Source organism: Harmonia axyridis, chromosome 1 (genome assembly GCF_914767665.1).
Source record: "Harmonia axyridis chromosome 1, icHarAxyr1.1, whole genome shotgun sequence".
Classification (NCBI taxonomy): Eukaryota; Metazoa; Arthropoda; class Insecta; order Coleoptera; family Coccinellidae; genus Harmonia; species Harmonia axyridis.
This window is the reverse complement of record NC_059501.1, coordinates 68770942-68792589: the sequence shown is the minus strand read 5'-3', so window position 1 is coordinate 68792589 and position 21648 is coordinate 68770942. Positions and strand designations below refer to the sequence as shown.

The window sequence follows — 21648 nt, the reverse complement described above, 5'->3', positions numbered from 1 at the left end:
ACGAAAATTCTTAGAGGGAAAATCATGCCTTTCGTATTGATTTTGGAGTTTTATCAAAAATTAAAAATATGTTAATAATAAACCTTTGGTAAAAAACAATTTCAACCGTCCTTGAAAGTTTCACAAAAGTTACATGTGCCCCTGTGTCAGTATATAATCCAAAAATTTTATGAAAATTACCTATATAATTTACATATTTAGCAGTGGATGTGCTAAGCCCCCCCCCTCAAAATTCTGCTTGCCTACCCTTAAATTTGACGTACTAAGGCTAAAATAATTAAAAGATCAGTTGAACTATAATTTCGCTTTACTTTAGCCTCCCAAAAAAAATTCGGCCTCCCCTTGGCCACCTCTGTTTTTGAAAGCTTTGTGATAAAATTGGGAAATTTATTACATACAAAAACCAAAATAAAAACATAAATATATTATTGGTAGGTGATATCGATTAAAATAATTTCTGCAAAAATCCTAGCGCCAATAGTTATAAAATTTGGGAAAATACATTCAAAAGATATAATTTAAATGCCGCATTATGACATATCAAGATTTATTAAATATCTGAGTTGAAATACGAGGAGAATAACGGTAAATAAACTGTTACATAAAATTTGCATTAATCCTTGGTAGTGGGATTATGGAATTGGAAATATTATTTGATCGTATAGGAACAATTGTACTTTCCATGAAATTGTAGTGTTTTCTAATAGACTCGAATTTAATACTAGTAAAAAAAAATAAACATTTTAAATAATGTTAATAAATTCCTTAATTTCATAATTCTTCAATAGAGCTGTCAGATGAACGTTTCTTAGTTACTTTGTAGTAGTATCTACGTCACTGTATCTTGCCATTTCCTTTCATTTTTCAAATAGAACTTTATCCAGAAAGTATTTCACACAAGAAAAAGTATCTGAGATACTCCACCAAAAATACACGGTTGGTACTGCTAATCATGCACCTGATGTTACTAAAGTCGGTTTTAATTAATGAAAAACTGAAATAGTACCTAATTCATCAAGCGTCTGAGAAAGTAACTGAAGTATTTTGGATTCCATTCTAGATTTTTCAGAATGTAACCAGATACTTTTCAAAAATATCTCTGATAATTCTGTCAGGTTATTCTCTCCAATTGGTGTATTATCATTAATTTTTAAAAAACCTTAAGTGCATAATTTTAGATCCGACCCTGTTACTGATTACCTCGTTTATAATGTCAATTGTGTAAGAATTTTTTGGACTGGAAGGCAGCCAAGCTGTGATATTATTATTTTAAATATATCTCCTTTGCCATTGGGAAAATATGCAGTTATAAAGGACATGAGGTTGATTGTAGGCTTAGAGGATCTTCTTAAATTGTAGAAACATTTAATCAGATCAAACCAAAAATTTGAGAAAAAAAACTGACTTGGTGTCAGACATTTTTCTCGTTGTTTCATGCGCCATTTTTGAGACCAATGAACTATTATGCGATTCATTATGAAGTATTTATTTGTCAGTTATTTAATCTAGATGAAGAATTCTGATGATAGGATCCTCATTAAATTCGGCATGAACATTCAAGTGATTATTCACATAAATGAAATAAAATTCAACCTACACTACTAGCCAGATCTGTTAGGGAAATATGGGTTCTGAAGACTCTATCAATACAAGCTTAAAATATTATACAATATACACACAAGATCTCAACCCGACAATATCTGTTGCTCCGGAATTATTTTCTTCCAATTTCCTTTTGAATTTTCTATGGATTTGTCATCAGTGAGCCCAACCTTGAATTGTTTGAGACCATTTCTGGCCCAAATTTCTAGAATTACAAATGACGAAGTGATAGACCAATCTATTCAGGGATCGAGTGCTCAAAAATGCTTCGATTTCAAGCACAAACTAATAATATTTGACGACAACGAATTGAACTCCAAACCAATCATGTGGCATAATTATTATTAATATGGATATTTTAGAAAATATTTTATTAATTTCATCACAACTCTCCTATTTTATAATACGTTTTAGGAACAATTTTTCGTTATCAACTTTTTGGAATCATGGGAGAAACACAAATTAGTCTCCTCAAAAATGTTTACTTCTGACTAAATTCTAATTAAAAAATTAAATATTTCTCTACAAAATAACTCTATTATAGTAAAAAAAATCTTGAGATATTACACTATTATAGTGAAAAAAATCTTGAGATATTACGCTTCAGCTAGTGAAAACGTATAGTTTTTGCTAGACGAACTAGTAGAGTCAGAACTTTGCGATAAAAAAAAAACTCCAGTTTAATTATTGATGCTACATATGTATATTTCACGTTTGACAGTGCAAATTACTCATAAAATATCAAATTAATAGAATGAAAACGTGCATGGAATTTGAAACACGATAACGCTCCATTTAATCGTGATCGAATTTCTGACCAAAAGCTCAAAGTCAACAGACCGCATTATCCTGATATGTCTCCGGCAGACTTTTTTTTTCTTCCAAAACTCAAATAGCCACTGGATTTTTCATTGGGCTAAGTGTGTGATTTCGGCAGAGGACTACATTCATAGCGAAAAATAAATAAATTTATTGATTTATTTGTAAGATATACATATATATGAGGGTGTTTCACGAATGATTGTACAAGCTTTCAGGGCAGATGCAGGACATTTTGGTGAGTCTGAATCAGTGCTCGAAACATGTCCTAACTATATTAGTTCAAGAGATACAGGCTGTTTTATGTATTTTATCGAAAACATTCAATCGGCATAACTTTTGAACGCCAGCATGGATTTTCATGAAAAATTGAGGAAATGAGTAATATTTGCACTTAATAACTTGTTGATGGTGTAGGTCCGGACTGAAAAAATTATATTCTATACTCCACATCTTGTAAAACACCTTGTACATCGAATTTTCAAAAAGTTTTATTCTCCTCAGAATCTACAATGAATACTCTTTCAAGCAAGCTCATTTGAAATAATGGCACACTTCGTATTAATATTTTATGAGCTATTGAATATCTGGAATTTTCGATCATAGTAAACGCGGTACTGTGTTTTTCCGAATAATTCATAAATTCATATTGAATGAATTTAATTTCTCAGTATCATGACTCAAGGCAGCATTTCTAACCTGTGGGGGCGCCTTCTAAGGGGAGCATACCGAAGGGAAAAATTTTAGATATTTAAAAAAAATTAATAACTGACTGAAATCAAACACACGCATACAAAACGAAATACTTTTCGACATCTTATTTACACTTTCGCAAATAAATTCTTTTATACCCCTTTCCCCATCAATTTTCGTATGTGATTTGTTCACGAAAATTTCCCTATTTTTTTTGACACCTGCTAGCTCTTGTATTGAATGTTCTGCAGCTTTCATTAGCCTTTATTTCTGGTCCAGAAAAACCTATAAATTTGTAACTTTCATAGTGATTAATGGGAAAAATCTGACAAGGGATTCCATAAAAATGGCCATTCGAATTTGTTTTTCTGGTCGTTTTGAAACTACCGATTAGATCGAAATCGAGTTTCATGGAATATGTTGTTGATCACATCTCTAAAAATCCGAGAAAGAAGAATATTGATATTTTGCCTGCAAAGATAAAATATAAAAAATTTATATCAATCGAGTCATTAGATTAGAACTTCTTCTTCTTCTTCTGGTACCATGACCGTTTAACGATCGTTGGTCATCATGTTGGCTATCATGTTGACAACTATTGCTTTATTGACAGCAGCTCGAAAAAGTTGTACTGTAGATTTCCCGTACCACTGCCTCAATTTCTTCAACCACGATGTTCTCCTTCTTCCTGGACCACGCCTGCCCAGGATTTTTCCCTCAATAATGAGATGTAAAATTAGAACTAGAAGTAAAGATTTTGGGATTGATATTTTCGTATTCTTCTGATGATGCGATCCTCACAAAATTTTACGTTCAACTTTTTTTTAAAAAATTTCTAAATTTCAATTTGATCGTAGGGCTGTTTGTTTAAATTTTCGAGAAACTCTTTCCCGAACCGGGTCTCGAACTTCTGACCACTATGGCTCTATACCAAATCAAAAAAAAGCATAGCGTAATTTGATTTCGAAAATGAAAATCGACTTCGCGAGGATTTTCCTTAATGATTCTTTGGCTTATGGGCTTGTTGTTTCACTTTTTGGCACGCTGTATGTAAAATAATACCTCAAACCACTAATCATAATAAATTAATAGACAACAATGAACGAGCGCTCAAAAGCCCCAGACGTCAAATTAATGCTCTTCATAATTTTTTTCTACATATCAACACTCAATAGGTACCGGGTTTTTCACCATAATTTGACCCCCCCCCCCCTTTAACTTTGTTACTTAAAGAGGTACAAAAAAATGTTTTCTACAGAAGTTTCACGAAATCGATTAGTGTTTTTCAAAATGATTTCACAAAATGAAATATATACAGAGTGTCCAACATATTGAATGCAACTTCATTTTTTCGAAGGAAACACCCTGTATATTTTTCTATATTTGACTAGCTCTTTCTTTCCTGATTACGAATATATAACATATGTTTGGTCTATCTCTCTTATTCTGAGTACCACAGAGTTTCAAATTTTAAGAACCACCTGGCAAGCTAAGTAACCAGTTTTCAAGTGGTAGGCTGCGATAACTCAAAATACCCTTTTTTGAGTTATCTCGTTGGCAATTTGACTATATGTCATATCGTTGCCAACAAGATATACCCTTTTTTGAGTTATCTCGTTGGCAATTTGACTATATGTCATATCGTTGCCAACAAGATATCTCAAAATAGGGCATTTTGAGTTATCGCAGCCTACCACTTGAAAAGTGGTTACTTAGCTTGCCAGGTGGTTCTTAAAATTTGGAACTCTGTGGTACTCAGAATGAGAGGTAGACCAAACATTTGTTATATATTCGTAATCAGGAAAGGAAGAGCTAGTCAAATATAGAAAAATATACAGGGTGTTCCTTTTGAAAAAATGAAGTTGCATTCAATATGTTGTACACTCTGTATATATTTCATTTTGTGAAATTATTTTGAAAAACACTATTCGATTTCGTGAAACTTCTGTAGAAAACATTTTTTTGTACCTATTTTAGTAACAAAGTTAAAGGGGGGTCAAATTATGGTGAAAAACCCGGTACAATACTTTCTCCAATTCTGTGGTTATTCCGTTCATTCTTCCACATCTTGTGGAACAAAATCGTCCGAGAATATATCAGAAACGCAAAGTTTTTATGGTTATATTTTATTATTATATGTTGGTACTCCGAACTTTCCGCCACGGCTTTATCTGTCAATTCATCAATTTGCCTTAAAGAAATCAGTTCTGCCAACCAACATTTTTCTATGCAAAAATCACTAAATGCTAATTATGGAAATATTTCATTAATTTCAATAAAAATGCAATAAATTTGAGAAAATAATGTATAATACTCGCACAGAAGGCTCATTCTACCACTCGTTCATTCAAAAACTCGTGGAAGAATATCAATGCCTTCTGCACTTGTATAATAAATAACTATTCCACCACAAAATCCTCACCAAATATTTGCGAACGTATCAAACGAAATTCACAACAATTAACTCAGGGTTCAAACTCCGCTAGATAATAAAAATCGTAAAAATTTCAAGTCGCGCTTTGTCTCGAGGTAAAAGGAAATAAACCATTGCGCGTGAAGTTTGCACTGATTTTTTTTCCCAGTACATCCATTATCTGCATGTGAATCACCCATTATCGCAGGAGACCGTCCCAACTCCTACGTGTTATCTCCTACCGGTAAGCGGTGCCAGCCAGGTGGTGGACGACCTCTCCGTAGACGACGGCTCTTCGGTGGATCTCCTGCTTCGACTCGAAACTCTCAGTCGGTTCGCTTTTCTACTCGGGTGAACTCACGCTATAGTTTCGCCGTGATAGTTTCTCTCTTATATTTATATACATATGGTAACCTGACTAGGTCGGTGTTGCGAATCTTGTTATGACATGTGCGTCTTTGTTTCTTGAAAAAATTGTATAAAATGACGTTCAACACTCAGGCATGCCGCAGGGACTCCAGGGAGCCTGATATCGAGAGCCTAGGGTCGACGAAAGAGGCTTGGAGCAACATGTATGTACAAAAAAACTGAGAGAAGCAATGACGTGGAACATTTATACATGTAGATTTTTACTCCATTATAGGCTGTCCCAGAATTAGTAGTCAATAATTCACCACCGTTTTCTACGATCAAAAGTTCGAATAATTTATTTTTGAGAAATGTTTTTCGACCTCAAAGATATGATCCTTGAGATGGATTCAATTTATTTCCTCCGGAACTGAAGCGCAGCAATGATCCTGGAATTTGGTATGACCTCAGAGTGATAAACATAGATAGAGGGAGCATATGTCATTTTCAGTAAGCAAATTTTGTCCCCAACATGAACTATCAAATTTGACATGAAGCGCGCGGAAGTGAAAACATATCAGTGATACGATATTTCACTCAATTCGCGAGTTTCTCCACAAAGAACGCATTTCTTATGTTCCATAGTGAATCAACGTTTCATATTAACTCAAACTATATTGAAATAAATATCTAAGTATATCAGAAATTCAGAAAACAAATTTCAGCGCTCCAAACGACGTGAAACCACCGATGACATTTAGAGGGCAAAAGTTGTCAAACCTTGGATTTCAGCAGGTATATACAGAATAATATCTAAATATTCCGCTCACTTTAAATTCGACAATTAGGGAAAATATAGGATTCCAAATATTAAAATTGCATATTTAATCGGGAATCACTCAAATAGGTAAATATATTTCATTCAATATAATATATAAATTCATAACGATGTAGTAAAATTGTGGATTTGAAAATATATCACAATCCGAAAACGTAATCTAACCATGTTGGGGACATGTAAAAATTGCGTATACTATATGTTCATTACTGTAGGAATGGGTATAACTCTCGTTACTTAGAAGATCAAACTAGTACTGTGAACATACTATGAAAATTTTAATCAGGTGCGTCTCAAACTCTTCATACTCATACTTTTCACTTCTCAAAATTGATTTAAAAAATTTTCGTTATAAAAAATATTGCTCTTAATTTGGAAAGTACTGGGATATTGTATAAATTTACAATCTTAAGATCCACCCGATTCAAATTTTCATAGTATATGTTTACAGTACCTAATAGTTAGAGTAGCAAGATTTATCCTGAATTTCATTATTTTGGCTGCTTTAGTTGAGGAGAATAATAATAATCCATTTTGAGGTTGGTATGGTTGTGAATTCCATATTTTAAAAGCTCCCTGATCTGTAACATTCGGTATAAAATTGAATGATGTTTAAGCTCACGGAAAAGTTTTATTAATAAATCTATCCTAAAAAAAAGTTATGTTCAATACTTCTTGGTATAAACCGTGTAACTATCGCCTTCTATGAGAGCCACATATCAATACAAATTCATGAGATGTACCAGCTTCCAAAATATATTCGCATAAAATTTTATCACAATGTTGCGAGTAGTTTCGACAAAATAGTGAAATAGGTATGTGTAAAATATTTTTTTGTTCATCGACTATCATCTTGAATACGGTTGGCGTTACGGAAATTTTTTACTGAGCAAACCACCATTATTTTAATTTTTCCTCCTATCCTAGAGACAGGTTCATCTTTTTTTGAAACACCCTGTTGAAATAAAAATAAATTTAATCCATCGTGGAAAAACAAACAGATTAAAAAGAATATTTTCCATAGACAAAACCCTAGATGCATCAATATAATCTTTTATTACTCACACATATTAGATTTACCACCAAAAAATAATATTGATATTTGTTCGCATAATTCGGAGAATTCTCAAATGACTGAAATGTATATTTTCACATCCATTTTCATCTTCTTGATGGTGGATACGAGTAACATTCAACAAACATCGGAACAGGAAATTCCTTATTAGATTTAATTCGTTTTTAACTATTGATAACACGGTATGGAGAGAATTATATTCTGTAAAACGTAAAATGAATATTAATTAATTTCTCTCGCATGTGTAAACCATTCGAATGTTTTCTAAGGGAATTATGCTTTATGAAGGCTTGATTACTAATGACCCCAATACGTACAAAAAATAATAAACGAAAAGTACCAGATAAATAATAATTTCAGTATAATTATGATTATTCTGAATGCGTTTTCGAATTATAAATTAATTTCAAAAATCATACGTGTAATTCAAAAAACTCTTGTAAACTGTGTTCTTTCAAGTGAATTTTTGCCGCTTTATGAAATCAGGTATTATATTGTAGAGCTTCGGCGATATATGATAGATCCCTTGCTGAGTTTTTTTGATAAAACTCAATTTATAAATAAAATTATTAGACAAAAAAATAAAAAGGACTGAAAAAAATTCTCTTCTGAAAATGAAATGAATAAAGTTTAAAACATTGGTAGACAAGAATAGACAAGACAATAGTGTAGACAAGATAATAATAATAAAGTTTTTTTTTTGATTAATTTGATTCATTCGAAATCTATAAAGAATGCAGTGCATTGAACATTGAATCATCAGAAAAAAATTGTATACATAGGGTGATTTACTAGTCGATTTTACAGAGACCTAGGAGAGTCGGGATAGAAAACAAATACAAACAAACAGTACATAACGTAACGTCAACATAAAATTTCACATGGAGTAGCACGTCATCCTCAAAACATTTCATAGATGGTCTAACCGGAAGTCATTTTTGAGATAATAAGACTCTACATATTATTGCATTTTTGAATTCCACGTGAAATTCAGTAGTTATTCCATCATCAAACATCAAAAATTTATTGATTTAGGATATTTACTATTCGCATAAATATGTATTCCTCAATAAAATGGCAAATAGATAGAAAAGTAAAAATGAATTTATATGCAATATGGCATCAGTGACGTCACTTAGAAGTATAAACAATCAATATATGAAAGCGAATATTTTCATTATAATTTCAATCAAACCATTCAGGGGATACTAGAATAGAATATTAAATCAATTAATTGAAAATATGAAAATGCAAAACACATGAGGAGGAACGAAAATGCAAGTGACGCGCATGTTTACTTCAAATTGACGTCATCCTCAGTTCTTTCAATCCAGTTTGATTCTCATCACATGATAATAAGTATTAATTATTTGGGTCTATCATAATTATAAAGATTGAACATAAATGGTGAGCAGAGTTAAGACTTTCTGTTCATTCGATTTTTGAAACTACACATTCAATACGTATCAATGGAAAATTAGATCTCAAAAAATTATCCCAAAGATTTTTCCTTAGAAAGAATAAACCAACTGATACTTATGTTCTTTCCTGGCCTACTTAGGATTATGTAATTTATGAGAAATGCTAATAAATTAATCATAACCGGTATTCGTAGGACAACGACCTCAGCCCTCTTTAACCTGCTGTTTATCGATTAGATATTAAGAATATTAGTTTTCTGTTTTATTTATTGACTAGTTCCTGGACACAAAATGGATATTGTAATAAACGTTATATCCATTCGTGACTCCTATCATTTGAAATTCAATCGAACACAAAAAAAGATACTGTAAGTAGACATTTATCTAGAAATTTCCATAACCATAGTGGAGAATACAACTTATGATTGACAAAATAATTACCTACCCCAAAAGTAGTTCAAAGAGGTCTGAAAAGTTTTGAAAGTGATATCAATTCGTACATCACAAACTTATCACATAAGAACTATACTACAGAACTATAGAAAACAACACTGCAATTTTTGAAAAATAAAAATATCAATAAGTCCACTTATTCAAATAGTATATCATGAATTTTTTGGCTGTCAGATATCCTAGTGAGTAGTCTTATTTTTTTTTTGAGGCATGCTGTGCCTAAAATGAATAGTTTTCAAAATGCTGTGCATTTCATTTTTTGTACGGAGTCTGTGACAAGCAGAAGGTACACTTCTAGGCATACAGTTTCAAAGAGAATTAAAGATAAGCCAAAAAAGGATCATGAAAATATTGAAAAAAAATTTATTTTGACTCTTAAGAGTTTAAAAAGCGACTGCATATTTTCATCTGAAAATGTCTCATCGATATTTATCGCTCATAAGATCTACTCAGATGTCTGCAACCTTTTTTCAAATCCAACTGCACCTCATTCAATCATATTGAAATTATTGAATAAGTTTGCAGACATCATTTTCCTAGCCCAGAATTTTCAAGAGATGTATAAAATAACAATTTCAAGATTCATTCAAATTTCATCAAAACCTTAGAAAATTCAAGCAGAATATCGTGAAAAAACGTAATATTTCCTTATCCCCAATGTATAATCTCTGTGCCAGTTATTTTCGCTGAATTATTTAATTTTTTCTCAAAAGCTGCTTTAAAAAAGTAACTATTTTCAATTATTTTAGGCTAAATGCGGAATTTAGAACATAATGTACATAAAACTTCTGATTATTCTGCACAGCCATAAAATTATAGAAGGATTAAATCGATGAAATGATCAGAGCATAAAATATCTATTGTTTTTCTCCAAGAAGAATTCGCGAAGCTTTCTCCGCTTCTGTATCTAATGTTATTGTTTGATTAGATATGTGGCTTTTGTGGTTAATCGTGTCTGACCTCAGACTATGAATCAACGAACTTTTAATTCTATATTGTAGACTGGATAGATAATATGTCAAAAAAGTTCATATTTCCTAAATAAAATTTTAATCGAAATCACTGCTTCAATTTCCATTTCCAAGTTTCTTTATCAGTTGGTTATTAATAAAAGTTCAACAAATTTCTCCGACATTTCTACCTACACGAATATTCATTGTTAAAACATTTTAAGATAAAAAGCTTATCACATGTTTGAAACTTCTTCGAACTAGTTGACCTTCAGAGTTCCCTCTAGATGTTTGGTTGTGAAACAAATGTTACGGTTTAAAAGAAAACAAGAAATGCAATTGAAACAATAATTATCATTCAATGATATTGAACTTGAATTGCAATACTGACCTCGTCCTAGATAAGACGATATATGGACAATTCTCCAAGGATCGTATTTAAAATTGATATCAATCAGGAAGAGGACAAATTGAATTAGTTTGATACTGCGATGAGGAAGTAGCTTTCAAGAACTGGTCAATGAAACAGTAATTGTGCATTACTCATCCAAACTCAAAGCATCGCCTATTGCGATAAAATATTAATATTCTTACACTAACGAATTTTACAGTAATGAGGAAAAACCGCAATTTTTAACTATGTGAAGCAGTTTGTGACTTCCGTAAAACTCAGAAATATACTAAATTTTGATGTTTCGATAACTAAATTTGACATTTCATTCATTCGCCTCCTCCTTTTCACAATGAAATATACATTCATACATTCATTCTTTTCTCCTAAAATAAACGTTTTTTGTTATTTAAAAATGAAACCTCTTATTGAAAAATCCTTTATTATTATATGAAGTGAGTAATTTATGTAGAACTTATCAATCTTATCAGACCGTCTTGGCAATAGTGAGTACCTTATCCAGAAAGCTGGATTGTTCAAAAAATCTTCAAAAGACTTCAGTACTTGCAGCGAATGCTTCGAAGTAATAATTTAAATTTTGGAAGGAGAAAAGAGTCTGCCGGAGCCTTTTTAGGGAGATACGATGTATTTCCAATAAGATATTTGGATATTTTGACTAGAAATTCGTTTTCTTTCAATAATTGACATAAAATGCAAAACTTTTGATAGATTCTTAGTTTATTTTTTCATCGTTGGACACACTTGAAATGAAATGAGAAATAATGTGTTTAAGGCAAGCTGAATGAATGAGAAAAGAGTCTGCCGGATATTTTCACTAGAAATTCATTTTCTTTCAATAATTGACATAAAATGCAAAACTTTTGATAGATTATTAGTTTATATTTTCATAGTAAAACACACTTGAAATGAATTGCCAAATAATTTATTGTAGAAAAGCTAGGTAAATATCCTGACGATAGATGATAGATGACGTTCTGACTCCGCGTGAGTATATCAAAGGGCAATTTTGTAAACTAAACGACAAAAAGAATTTCGACAATCCCGTTAAGGAAAATTATGAATATAGTTATTTTCCTGACAAGTGTGGAAAATGATACTTTTCCACATGAGTTGGCAACCATCTTTTTCTTACTAGCGTAAATGAAACACTTTCACGGAGAGTTTTGGTCTTGATACCGACTGACGTTTTAAGAAATTATATTTTTGTGCTCTCAGCCGCATAGAGAAACGTTTGAATTTCATGATTGGCGCATCGAGACAAAATTTTATGACTGATGCGACTCTAATATTTGCGTGCGGAAAAAACCCTTGCTTTCACTTTCCGCATGCACATGCGTGCGGAAAGTAAATAGCAGGGCTTTTTTCCGCACGAATTTGGAAAAGTACTTTTTTCCAAACTTCAATTCGTATGGAAAGTAATACTTTCGAAAAGCTAGTAGGAAAATAAATTATCCGTACATTATTGACAGAATGTACGGAAAAATTTTCTAGTTTCACTTGCACAGGGATAAAAAAATTAATAATGAATATTACGTTCAATTTTCAAATGAAGAATTACCGGCTTCAAACTAAAAAAAAATAAGTATGTATATGCCATCACAAAAGTCATTTATTTTGTTTTGTTTGTCTTAAACGTAGATATTTTATTTGATATTGACATAAAAGTGTTTGAGATAATAGCTTGTTTCATTGAATTACATGTAAACATACCTGTGCTGTGAGTTGTTCGGCGATATTTCACTCCATGCCGAGTGGAAATGATTTCTAGTTAGTTTCTCGACATGAAATAGTGAGGATAGTGACTTCACATGTACAAATATGCTGTTCTCTTGCATTCCTTTTGTTCACGTACGGAAATCATATGGGCGAAATCCTTTGTTGAGGTGAGATATATAAATATGTCAATGATTCTTTTTGGAAAAATATAATAGACTTCTGCATTCACTAAGTACTCATACCACGCAATACCATGTCGATTTTCAGAATGCATAAAAATTTAGTACAAAAAACAGTGCAAATTTTACAATATGGTTTATTAATTCATTGTAGAAAATCGCAAATAATTCTATGAAAAAGCGGTTAACAAAATGAAAAGAAAAATCGAATCAAGATGAACTTGAGCCAAGGTCACTCGCACCAAAGGTTAGTACGCTAACCCCTGAGCTATCGCTATTCGTTTTTAAGTGTGTTATTATGATGATCATATCGGGACATAATATATTCAAAAAAATTCCGAGATACAAAGAGCTAGGTAGAAAATATTATGTTCAGTGTCATCATAGCAATGCATTTTATCAATTTCATGTTTATTGAATTTTTAAAATTTTTATTTCCTTGAATATGTATTTGCTTTAAAAATTCGGGGATCGTATTCTTGAGATAGAAGGATCAATGCGTCATAGCAATTGATTTCTGTACCTGATTTCATAGGAATAACTGCTTTAATTCCCGAGAAAAACTCTGGACGACGGACGTGGAGGATATTTCATTCGATTTTTGGATTATACACATTCTTGAACATAATTTGTGAAAACTTCAAGAGGTATAGATATTTTTCTTTAATTATTTATCATTGAGAATAATAGATAAACCGAAAGGAAATTTCATGTGCACAAGAGCATGTTAAGAGTTACCAAAAAATTCTATTAAGAGCGGAGAGCCTATATCATATTGACATTTGTTTCAATTATCGGGGTATTATGCAGAGAGAATACTTAACTTCCCAGACCATTATCCGAACCTTGAGCAGAGTTTGAGCAAGAAAATTCTCCGCAAAGACAAAATATGTGGAAAGTTAACATAAGATTTTAGTATATACACACATTGAAAATGTATAAACGAAAATTGGGAAAAATTTAAAATACAGGATCTCTAGGACTGAAAATATAAAATTTCATTAAGTATACTTAGATACTACCTAAAATAGTGATCTAAATTTATAGATCTGGTGAAAAATCTTTGCTTGAAATTTGCAGGGTTGTATCTTCTAAAAATCTTTGATATCGATAATATTCTAACGAGTTAGTAATGTAATTCTTTATTTAGAAGCACTTTCATGGCTTTCCTTAGAATCTATGCTATTTTGGACCGTAAACGCGTCTATGTATATCTCACGAAGTAGGCTTTCAGATCCAAATATATGATATAGCTTCCCAACCGAATTTAATTGCTTGATTGTCTCTATATCTAATAAAAGAATGGTCAGCATCAGATTCAAATATACAAGGTGTTTCTAAATTGATGCGAAAAATTTCAGGAGATACTACACTTTGATTTGACTTGACATTGAAAAATATTATATACATGTTTTGAGCTTGACTTGATATCAAGTCAAGACAAGTCAAGAAACTTGAATATCAAGTCAATCCGTGAGTCTCTAGTTATAAGACCCAAAGCATACTGCCACACCTATTGTGGCAGAGAACTTCTTGTTCTAAATCTCTTCTTTTATTATTATTCTCTTATTAAATTAAAAAGGTATGCAAGTTTTGTCTATTAACTTTTTCGTTCAAAATTGTTAGTTTGATAACAAAAAAATTGAATCATGTTTTGACTCTTTTCGCGTTAATTCCAAGAGACCATAGGAAATCCGTTGAAAAATCAAGTAGGCTACCTCCAACTGTAATCCATCGGATATACTAATATCAAGTAGTGTTGTGTCAAATAAATTCTTAACATAAAGACAAATATATTCATTGTTTGGAATTTCGACAATTTTTGGAGTTTTTCCAACTTCAACAGGCAGTAAATTGAAGTAAAAGTGAAAAACGTTATGAATGCCCTCATTACCATTCATTGAAGTATCATCTCCTAATTTTTTTTATCTATATCAAAATAGCATCACCCTGTATAACACACCTTTTTAAATTTATTGATTTGGCGACCTTTGATGAAAGACGAGATTTAACTAGATAAATGCATTTGAAATATCAGACTGGGTAGATATGATTAGGTATCGCAACTATAAATATATAGATACGTATTGGATATTCAAGGTGTGTACTTTCCAATAATGCGCATTCAATTACAGTTCAGCACTTAGTTTCTGACTTCACGTTAGTGCTTTTCCAATTTGTCTAGGTGGTTGTGTACAATTATGAAAGTATATTTCATAATTGAACATATCTGATCTGAATACAATCACTTGATACAAATCCGAAAAACGTTGACGTGAAGAAAGAAACTTTTGCTAGCTTGTTCAAATTTTTATTCATGTAATTTTGTTTCAAAATATGTAGGTATACCTACTTAACCTTACATACATGAACTTTCAAACCATTACGTTGAAACCAACAAGTAGATAAATTTAACTTCAAAGTGACATGCCATAAAAACGTGATTAATTTTTTGAACAAAATGCCATTTTTTTTTTCATGAAAATAAAAGAAATATTATGATAATTGATGCATAATTGGAAGATTCTATTTTTTTCTTTTATATATGCCATATGTACATCTATCAGCACCAGATCATGAAAGAATATTCTGCATTTAGATTTGTGTTTCGGATCAAATCGATCTTTTTATTATATTAAACAATTTTTCTGAAGATTCCATTCCACTTCTTTCGTATCCCCCAAATCTTTATGCATTTTGATATGTTTGCAACCTTCATAATGCAACTAAGATAAAAATTCTAAAGAAATCATTGCGTTTTCTGAAAGAAATTATGTGTTGATCTTTCAACCAAAATAATAGATAATTCAAGATGAATATAAAAAAAAAATTGACCAATATTTCCGTGACCACAAAACCGACTGAGTTGGGCTGTTTATATGAATTTAGTAATAATTTTAAGCTCTTTGAATAATTTCATAGATTCTTATGTAGATTATATCTTTTGGGTAAAATAGTTTTGAAAAGATTCAAATAAAACAATTGTGGACAATTTTACAAAGACATATCTTAAGCGTAGATCTCGCATACTTATTTGTTTTTATTTTCTAAGCAGGTACATGTAAATTTTACAATATTCGTCTACACTTAAACAAATTCCGCATTCGGAAAATTGGCTCGTATAAGGAAGTAGCTGCTTTCTGATTTAATTTATAATTGAATGATTTTAACTGGATAATTGACTGCATAACAATAACTCGTTAAAGAGGTTATCATCTCTTTCAGTCAAGCAGCATATTAATCTTGTACAAGCTGAAGTACCAAGGACTTTTAATACTCGTATGATGTCAAATGTTTAAATCATATAACTACCCTTCTATTGGAAAATGATGGGTTAATCGACAGTTATTACTAGAGACCAGATTATAAAGAGTGATTTTTGAGTATTGAACGTCTCATTTATCTCAGAAACAGAATCTCTGAAAAAATTTTTTTTGAAAATTAAATGTGTTAAAACATAATAATAATGATGGGAAAATTTAATGAGTTTCGTCAAGACATAGGCAGACCAATTACTCGATCTTCAATAAATTAAACTGAATGATAAGCGATAAGCATATACAATAGTCCACCAAATTAGTTCTTTCCACAAGTTGCACTTCAATCATGCAACTTTCTCTTATTTGAATTATTCACACGATCAACACTTTGTTAACAGAAACAACGGTACTGCTCCGATAAATCCTGATTTATTCCAGAATTGACTCTGCTGTGAACTACACTTTGAACATTAATAATCTATCTATATTCTAAGGAACTACATGTGTAAACGCTAAAAGGAGATTATATGTGAACTGGTATAATGAAAATGAAATATTTGTGTGTTAAGAGATTCTAAGAGTGTAGAGGTCGAAGAGAATTTGTTATTAGTGTTGTAGAAGGAACACAGATTTTTTACAACTAAGAGAATACTTATTTGTTATTCTTCCAAATGAAATGAACTTAGATTATGTTGATATGTCTGCTTAAATTGTACGTGTTGGGGGTTAATAATTGTTGCAGTACGCCTATAAAGTTTTCAAACAAACAATAAAATATAAATATCTGTAATTCTGACAGAAATTAAGCTTTAGAAAATAGTAATTTACGTAACAAGTCCGGAAAATATGGTTTTTTTGGACGAATAGACAAAATTCCAGGACGAGCGTATGCGAATCCTGGAAGTCTGTGAGTCCAAAAAAACCATTTTCGGACGTGTTGCGTAGATACAATATTTTTTCGGCAACCATGTAAAATAACACTATCGCTGCTGCTTTCCATATTTTATTGCGATTGCGATCAAAAAACATGCAAATTTTTGACAACTAATTTCATATGAACTGTCAGCAGTTATCTCGGTTGCTATGGATTCTATTATTCTTTTCCGGCCTAGTCCGGGAAGTACGTACTTTCCGGACTAGGCCGGGAAATGCTACTTTCTCAGAGAAGAAGCGTCCGGGAAGTGAGCACTTCCCGGACGGTTGCCGAAAAAAGATATTCCCAATGGATAATCATTCCCCAAATGACATTAAAAATGGATTATATTTGACAGGTTCAAAAACTAAATAATCATTGATTATTTCAAATCAATTCTCAGCAAAGATAACGCTTATTTCCTTTGATGTCCTATAACATTTTCTTCTCAAAAATCAACATTGCAGACTTGGAAAACTTCTAGAATCCAACGAAAATTTTTATAATCTCGAATGACGAAAATTATTGATGTATCTGGCAACGAAAGGCCTATAATTTTGCAGAAATGAAGTACAGGAAATTCCAGTTGGGCGATTCATATTGCTCACTCTATATTTTTAGACGTTTCGAAGGAGAAACTCCACGTAATGTTTATACGGAAAGCTACCAATTTCAAAAGCGTAGACGAGTAGACGGAAAATCATACAGAATTATTTATAGCTCTTTTCCTCCTAATGTTTTGGGGATGGCTTTGCGTTGGCTCGGACATTAATGAAAAATAGATTTTAATAAAAATGTTTGTTTATTTGAGGCTGGTTCGTATATATCATGAAAAACATTAAGATTTTCATTGCATTCTCAAGCGAGAATATAGCCACATTAAGAATATTTTATGACGGAGGTTTATGTGTAATATTTTGAATTTTATCGGAATAAGTATTGCAGAAACAGTTGACTTTGTTAATGGTAAAACCCGCTTTATAGTTTCCCAGATTTAGCTTTTTAAATCGATTTTCTCAATTATTCGAAAAATACCAATCCAATCAAATCAAATTGACTCTCAGTTTTCTGTTGTAAAATAACGATACAAATGAATCTGCAAAATATTGTAATAATTGTGAGTAGTACAAGGTCTATATATTAGACAGATTGCCTTGTAACCTTCAACTTGAAAGGGAATACCGGGTGACGTCACGAAGGGTTGACGCTAATTGGTTGAAAGTTACGAGGCAACCTGTCTAATCTATAGAACTTGGCCAATGGCGACATGGCTACCGGATGACGCTTTACCGCCACTCTTTAACTTAAGTTACGAGACAACCTGTGTAATAAAGATCTTGGTAATACTATTAGCGATTGAAGTTGTATGTACAGGGTGCCTAAAATTAATTGTCTAACTCTCAAACATAACAACCTAGAAAATCGATATTTTGTAGCTGGTTAAATTTCCAATGGTCAATATTTATTCCGTATTTGTTGCAGGAATGCCCACCTGACTCAAAATGGAGATATGGGAAGGCTTCGATGTCCAGCTCCAATCTCCAGGCTAAGGGTGGAAAAGATCGAGGGTGGACTTATGGTAGCAGGTGTCGTTATTGCAAACAACTGTCAGATTATTCTGCCTATATTTGGATTTTTATTCACGTTGGTGGGGATTGTTTTAACCGGTGAGTAAATAAAACTCTCCTCACTACTTATAATACTTCATGACTTCACTCAAAATAAATCCCGGGACTAAAAACACTTTTTTTTCTTCAAAATTCGACTTGATTCGTCAACATAGTCACCTTCAGATTTTATATATTTTTTTCTAGAGTGATACATGCGCTCCAACGCTCCTCTAACTCTTCACTAGCTTTTCTGTAGAAAGATTTGTCTTTGCTTCATCCTGGAGGCAATCACTTCTTCATTGAATACAAATTTATTTTCATTTGAGTAGTATTTTGAGGTCTGTAAAAATATTGGCGTAACTAAAGTTAACTTATGGGGGGGTTACCCCCCAAACAATTTTTTTGTTTTTTTTTTTAATAACATTTTACAATTTTTTTATTTATTCTGATAAATGTCCCCAATAATCCCCCTCGTTACTTTGTTTCTTTTTATGTTTTCCACAAGTCTGCAATATTTGAGGGAGAAAGATCATTGCCTCAAAAACCAATGTGCAAATTTTCAACACAAATTTATGTTTAGTTTTCCATAGACTTCTAATAGACCATTGCGGTGAATCACCCTGTATAATATCCGATTATTTTTGGCAGCTGCTGCCTACAGAGGTCCTGCAGAAGATGAACCTCCGGAGAATTATGCAGATAGACTTCAGTTTACAGACAACGCCCGCAAATTAGGACCAGGCTGTATAGTCGTAGGGATTGTGATGTTGATTGCTGGGTTTTCTTTGTGTGTACTGACCAAACGAGCTAGGAGAAAACAACAGACTGTCGGCTTTCACTGCCCTCTACATGGGGACTTCTATCCTCTGAGTCCAGGGATCAGCACCAGAACACTTAGTAAGTCAAGATTTTACACGTTGTACCAAAAGTCCTTTCAATATAGTGTTTAAATTCTTCAATAAATTATCATTTAAGTATGTATCTACCTATCAGACTCCAATAAAAAAACCTGGTTTCAACAATGCAGGTCCTTGATTGACTGTAATGGTAGTCTATTTAATTTTTGGTTAGAAGCTGGTATCAAACAACTTACCTTAACAAGTCTCCTTGCAACTTGGATTTGTCAGCAATGATCCTTTCCTTTCACTCCTTCAGTATACTGTTCCACAAAAGTTGAATATTGAAGATCTAAATATTTACTCACATATCTGAACCATTTTTCTGACAATTTCTTTATGAGTTTCATAGCTTCAGTTGAAAATTTATTTTTTTTTTGTAGTACAAAATCAGTTCACTCAAAAAATTGAAAAAATAAAGTTCAGTACGAGTTTGGCCTCTGCGAACATCAACTACAGCTTGACAACGCCTTTGCATACTATCGATCAGATAGCCTTGGTCAATTTTTCTCTAGAGTTGCGGTAAAAGCCGTATGTGTTCTTGAAGCGTATGAGGAGGTAGTTGGTGAGAATCTGAAGCTTTTGCAGCTGTTCAATGGGATTGAGTTCTGGCGACCGAGGGAGCAAGGCCAAATGTGGATACCGTGGATTTCCAGAGCTTCGTCGACAATTCTCGCACGATGGGGTGGCGCATTATCTTTCAAGAACAAGAAATTTGGCCCACCAGCAGCATGGAACAATAGAATTATATTGTCCGAACGTGCTCTATGTAAATTTGCGCATTCATAGTAGCATATAGCAATAACAATTATGTATGTCCATTGAAACAAATGCCTTCCCAAACAGTAAATGTTTACTGTACCACCTCTGAACGTATGAACTTGATTTCTGGGCACCCGAGGATGGGTCAATACCTGAACACGCCGACTATCCGACAAACGTGCATAGCTCGACTCATCTGAGGACAATACAGACTTCCATTGATCGTTCCAATTCACAATTCACGGACTTATTGGCCCATTACAATCGCAGTCGCTTATGATTTTGAGTTAATGGAATCCTTCTCAAAAGTCGTCCAAAATGTAAATTGATGCCGCTAAGTCTTCGAAACCAAAACACTAGAAGAGTACAAAAGCCGCTGTTTTCTTCTTCTTCTTCCAATGCATATCCACTAATGGATGTTTGCGATAACATTTTCCATCGCTTCTCTATTTCTTGCGGTATGTATGTTTTATGATTCGACAATTACTCAAAGCCTCTCTACGTGAAGACACAGTCAGAAACCAATCTTATGCATGAGTGGTAGATCTTTGGCATCCATTTCTCGGTTTTTCGGTCACGTTTCCAGTTTCTCAATATTGATGGTTGGGTCGGGAAACTACGCTTTCACTAACTTGAAAGAAATTTGCAAAATCTCTCTAATTACGTTCTGCTTGGATCATACCAATAGCCCTATTGGCTTCATCCGCATTAAGTTTACGTCTAGACATTATTGCAAAACAAATTTTCAGATTTTGAATCAAAATTGATATTAAGAAGACAAGACCAGAATTCGCAAACGACAAGAACATGCCTGAAACTCTAAAAGTTATCAAACCAGGAGCAAAAAAAACATTCAGATAAAGTAAAGTAAACATTTCATTTCTCATGAATAAACATTTGGTGAACAAGAATCGGCAACTTTTGAAACGGTCACATTATTTCTGAACTCCATCAACTTTTTGGGAGTAGTATACATATATCTTGAATATTATGTCAATAAACCAGAGTGCATTGAAAAATTGGAAGACAAAATAGATAATTTTCGATCCTGATTACAGGAGTCTAAAAATGAACGAGGCTAACACTTGAGCGGGATATTAGAACTCTGAAGTCTGAGTTTAAACACAAGTATGTTTTGAAATATAATGAAATAATTTTGATAACTACAGCATCCTGTATGACAATTTCCATTATTAAACTACCATTGATCCACCTGTGTTTACTTGAGGTATCCACTTCATAATTGGACATATTGTAACTGACCTACATGACAAAATAGAGGCGCCAA

The 21648-nt window shown here is 32.5% G+C and overlaps 1 protein-coding gene across 3 annotated transcripts in view; it reads left to right on the top strand.

The window, feature by feature from the left end:
* Positions 1–21648, top strand: part of LOC123670680 — a 46124-nt gene that overhangs the window by 12661 nt on the left and 11815 nt on the right. Inside the window, exons 1-3 of one of the 3 annotated variants that reach the window (XM_045604203.1) lie at positions 5797–6099; positions 18575–18759; positions 19351–19599. In XM_045604203.1, the coding sequence (XP_045460159.1) occupies positions 6011–6099; positions 18575–18759; positions 19351–19599 (523 nt within the window). In that variant the 5' untranslated portion in view covers positions 5797–6010. Of the gene's footprint in view, positions 1–5796; positions 6100–12677; positions 12908–18574; positions 18760–19350; positions 19600–21648 lie in introns of those variants that run through there. The other 2 variants (XM_045604204.1, XM_045604205.1) reach the window with 2 other exon arrangements.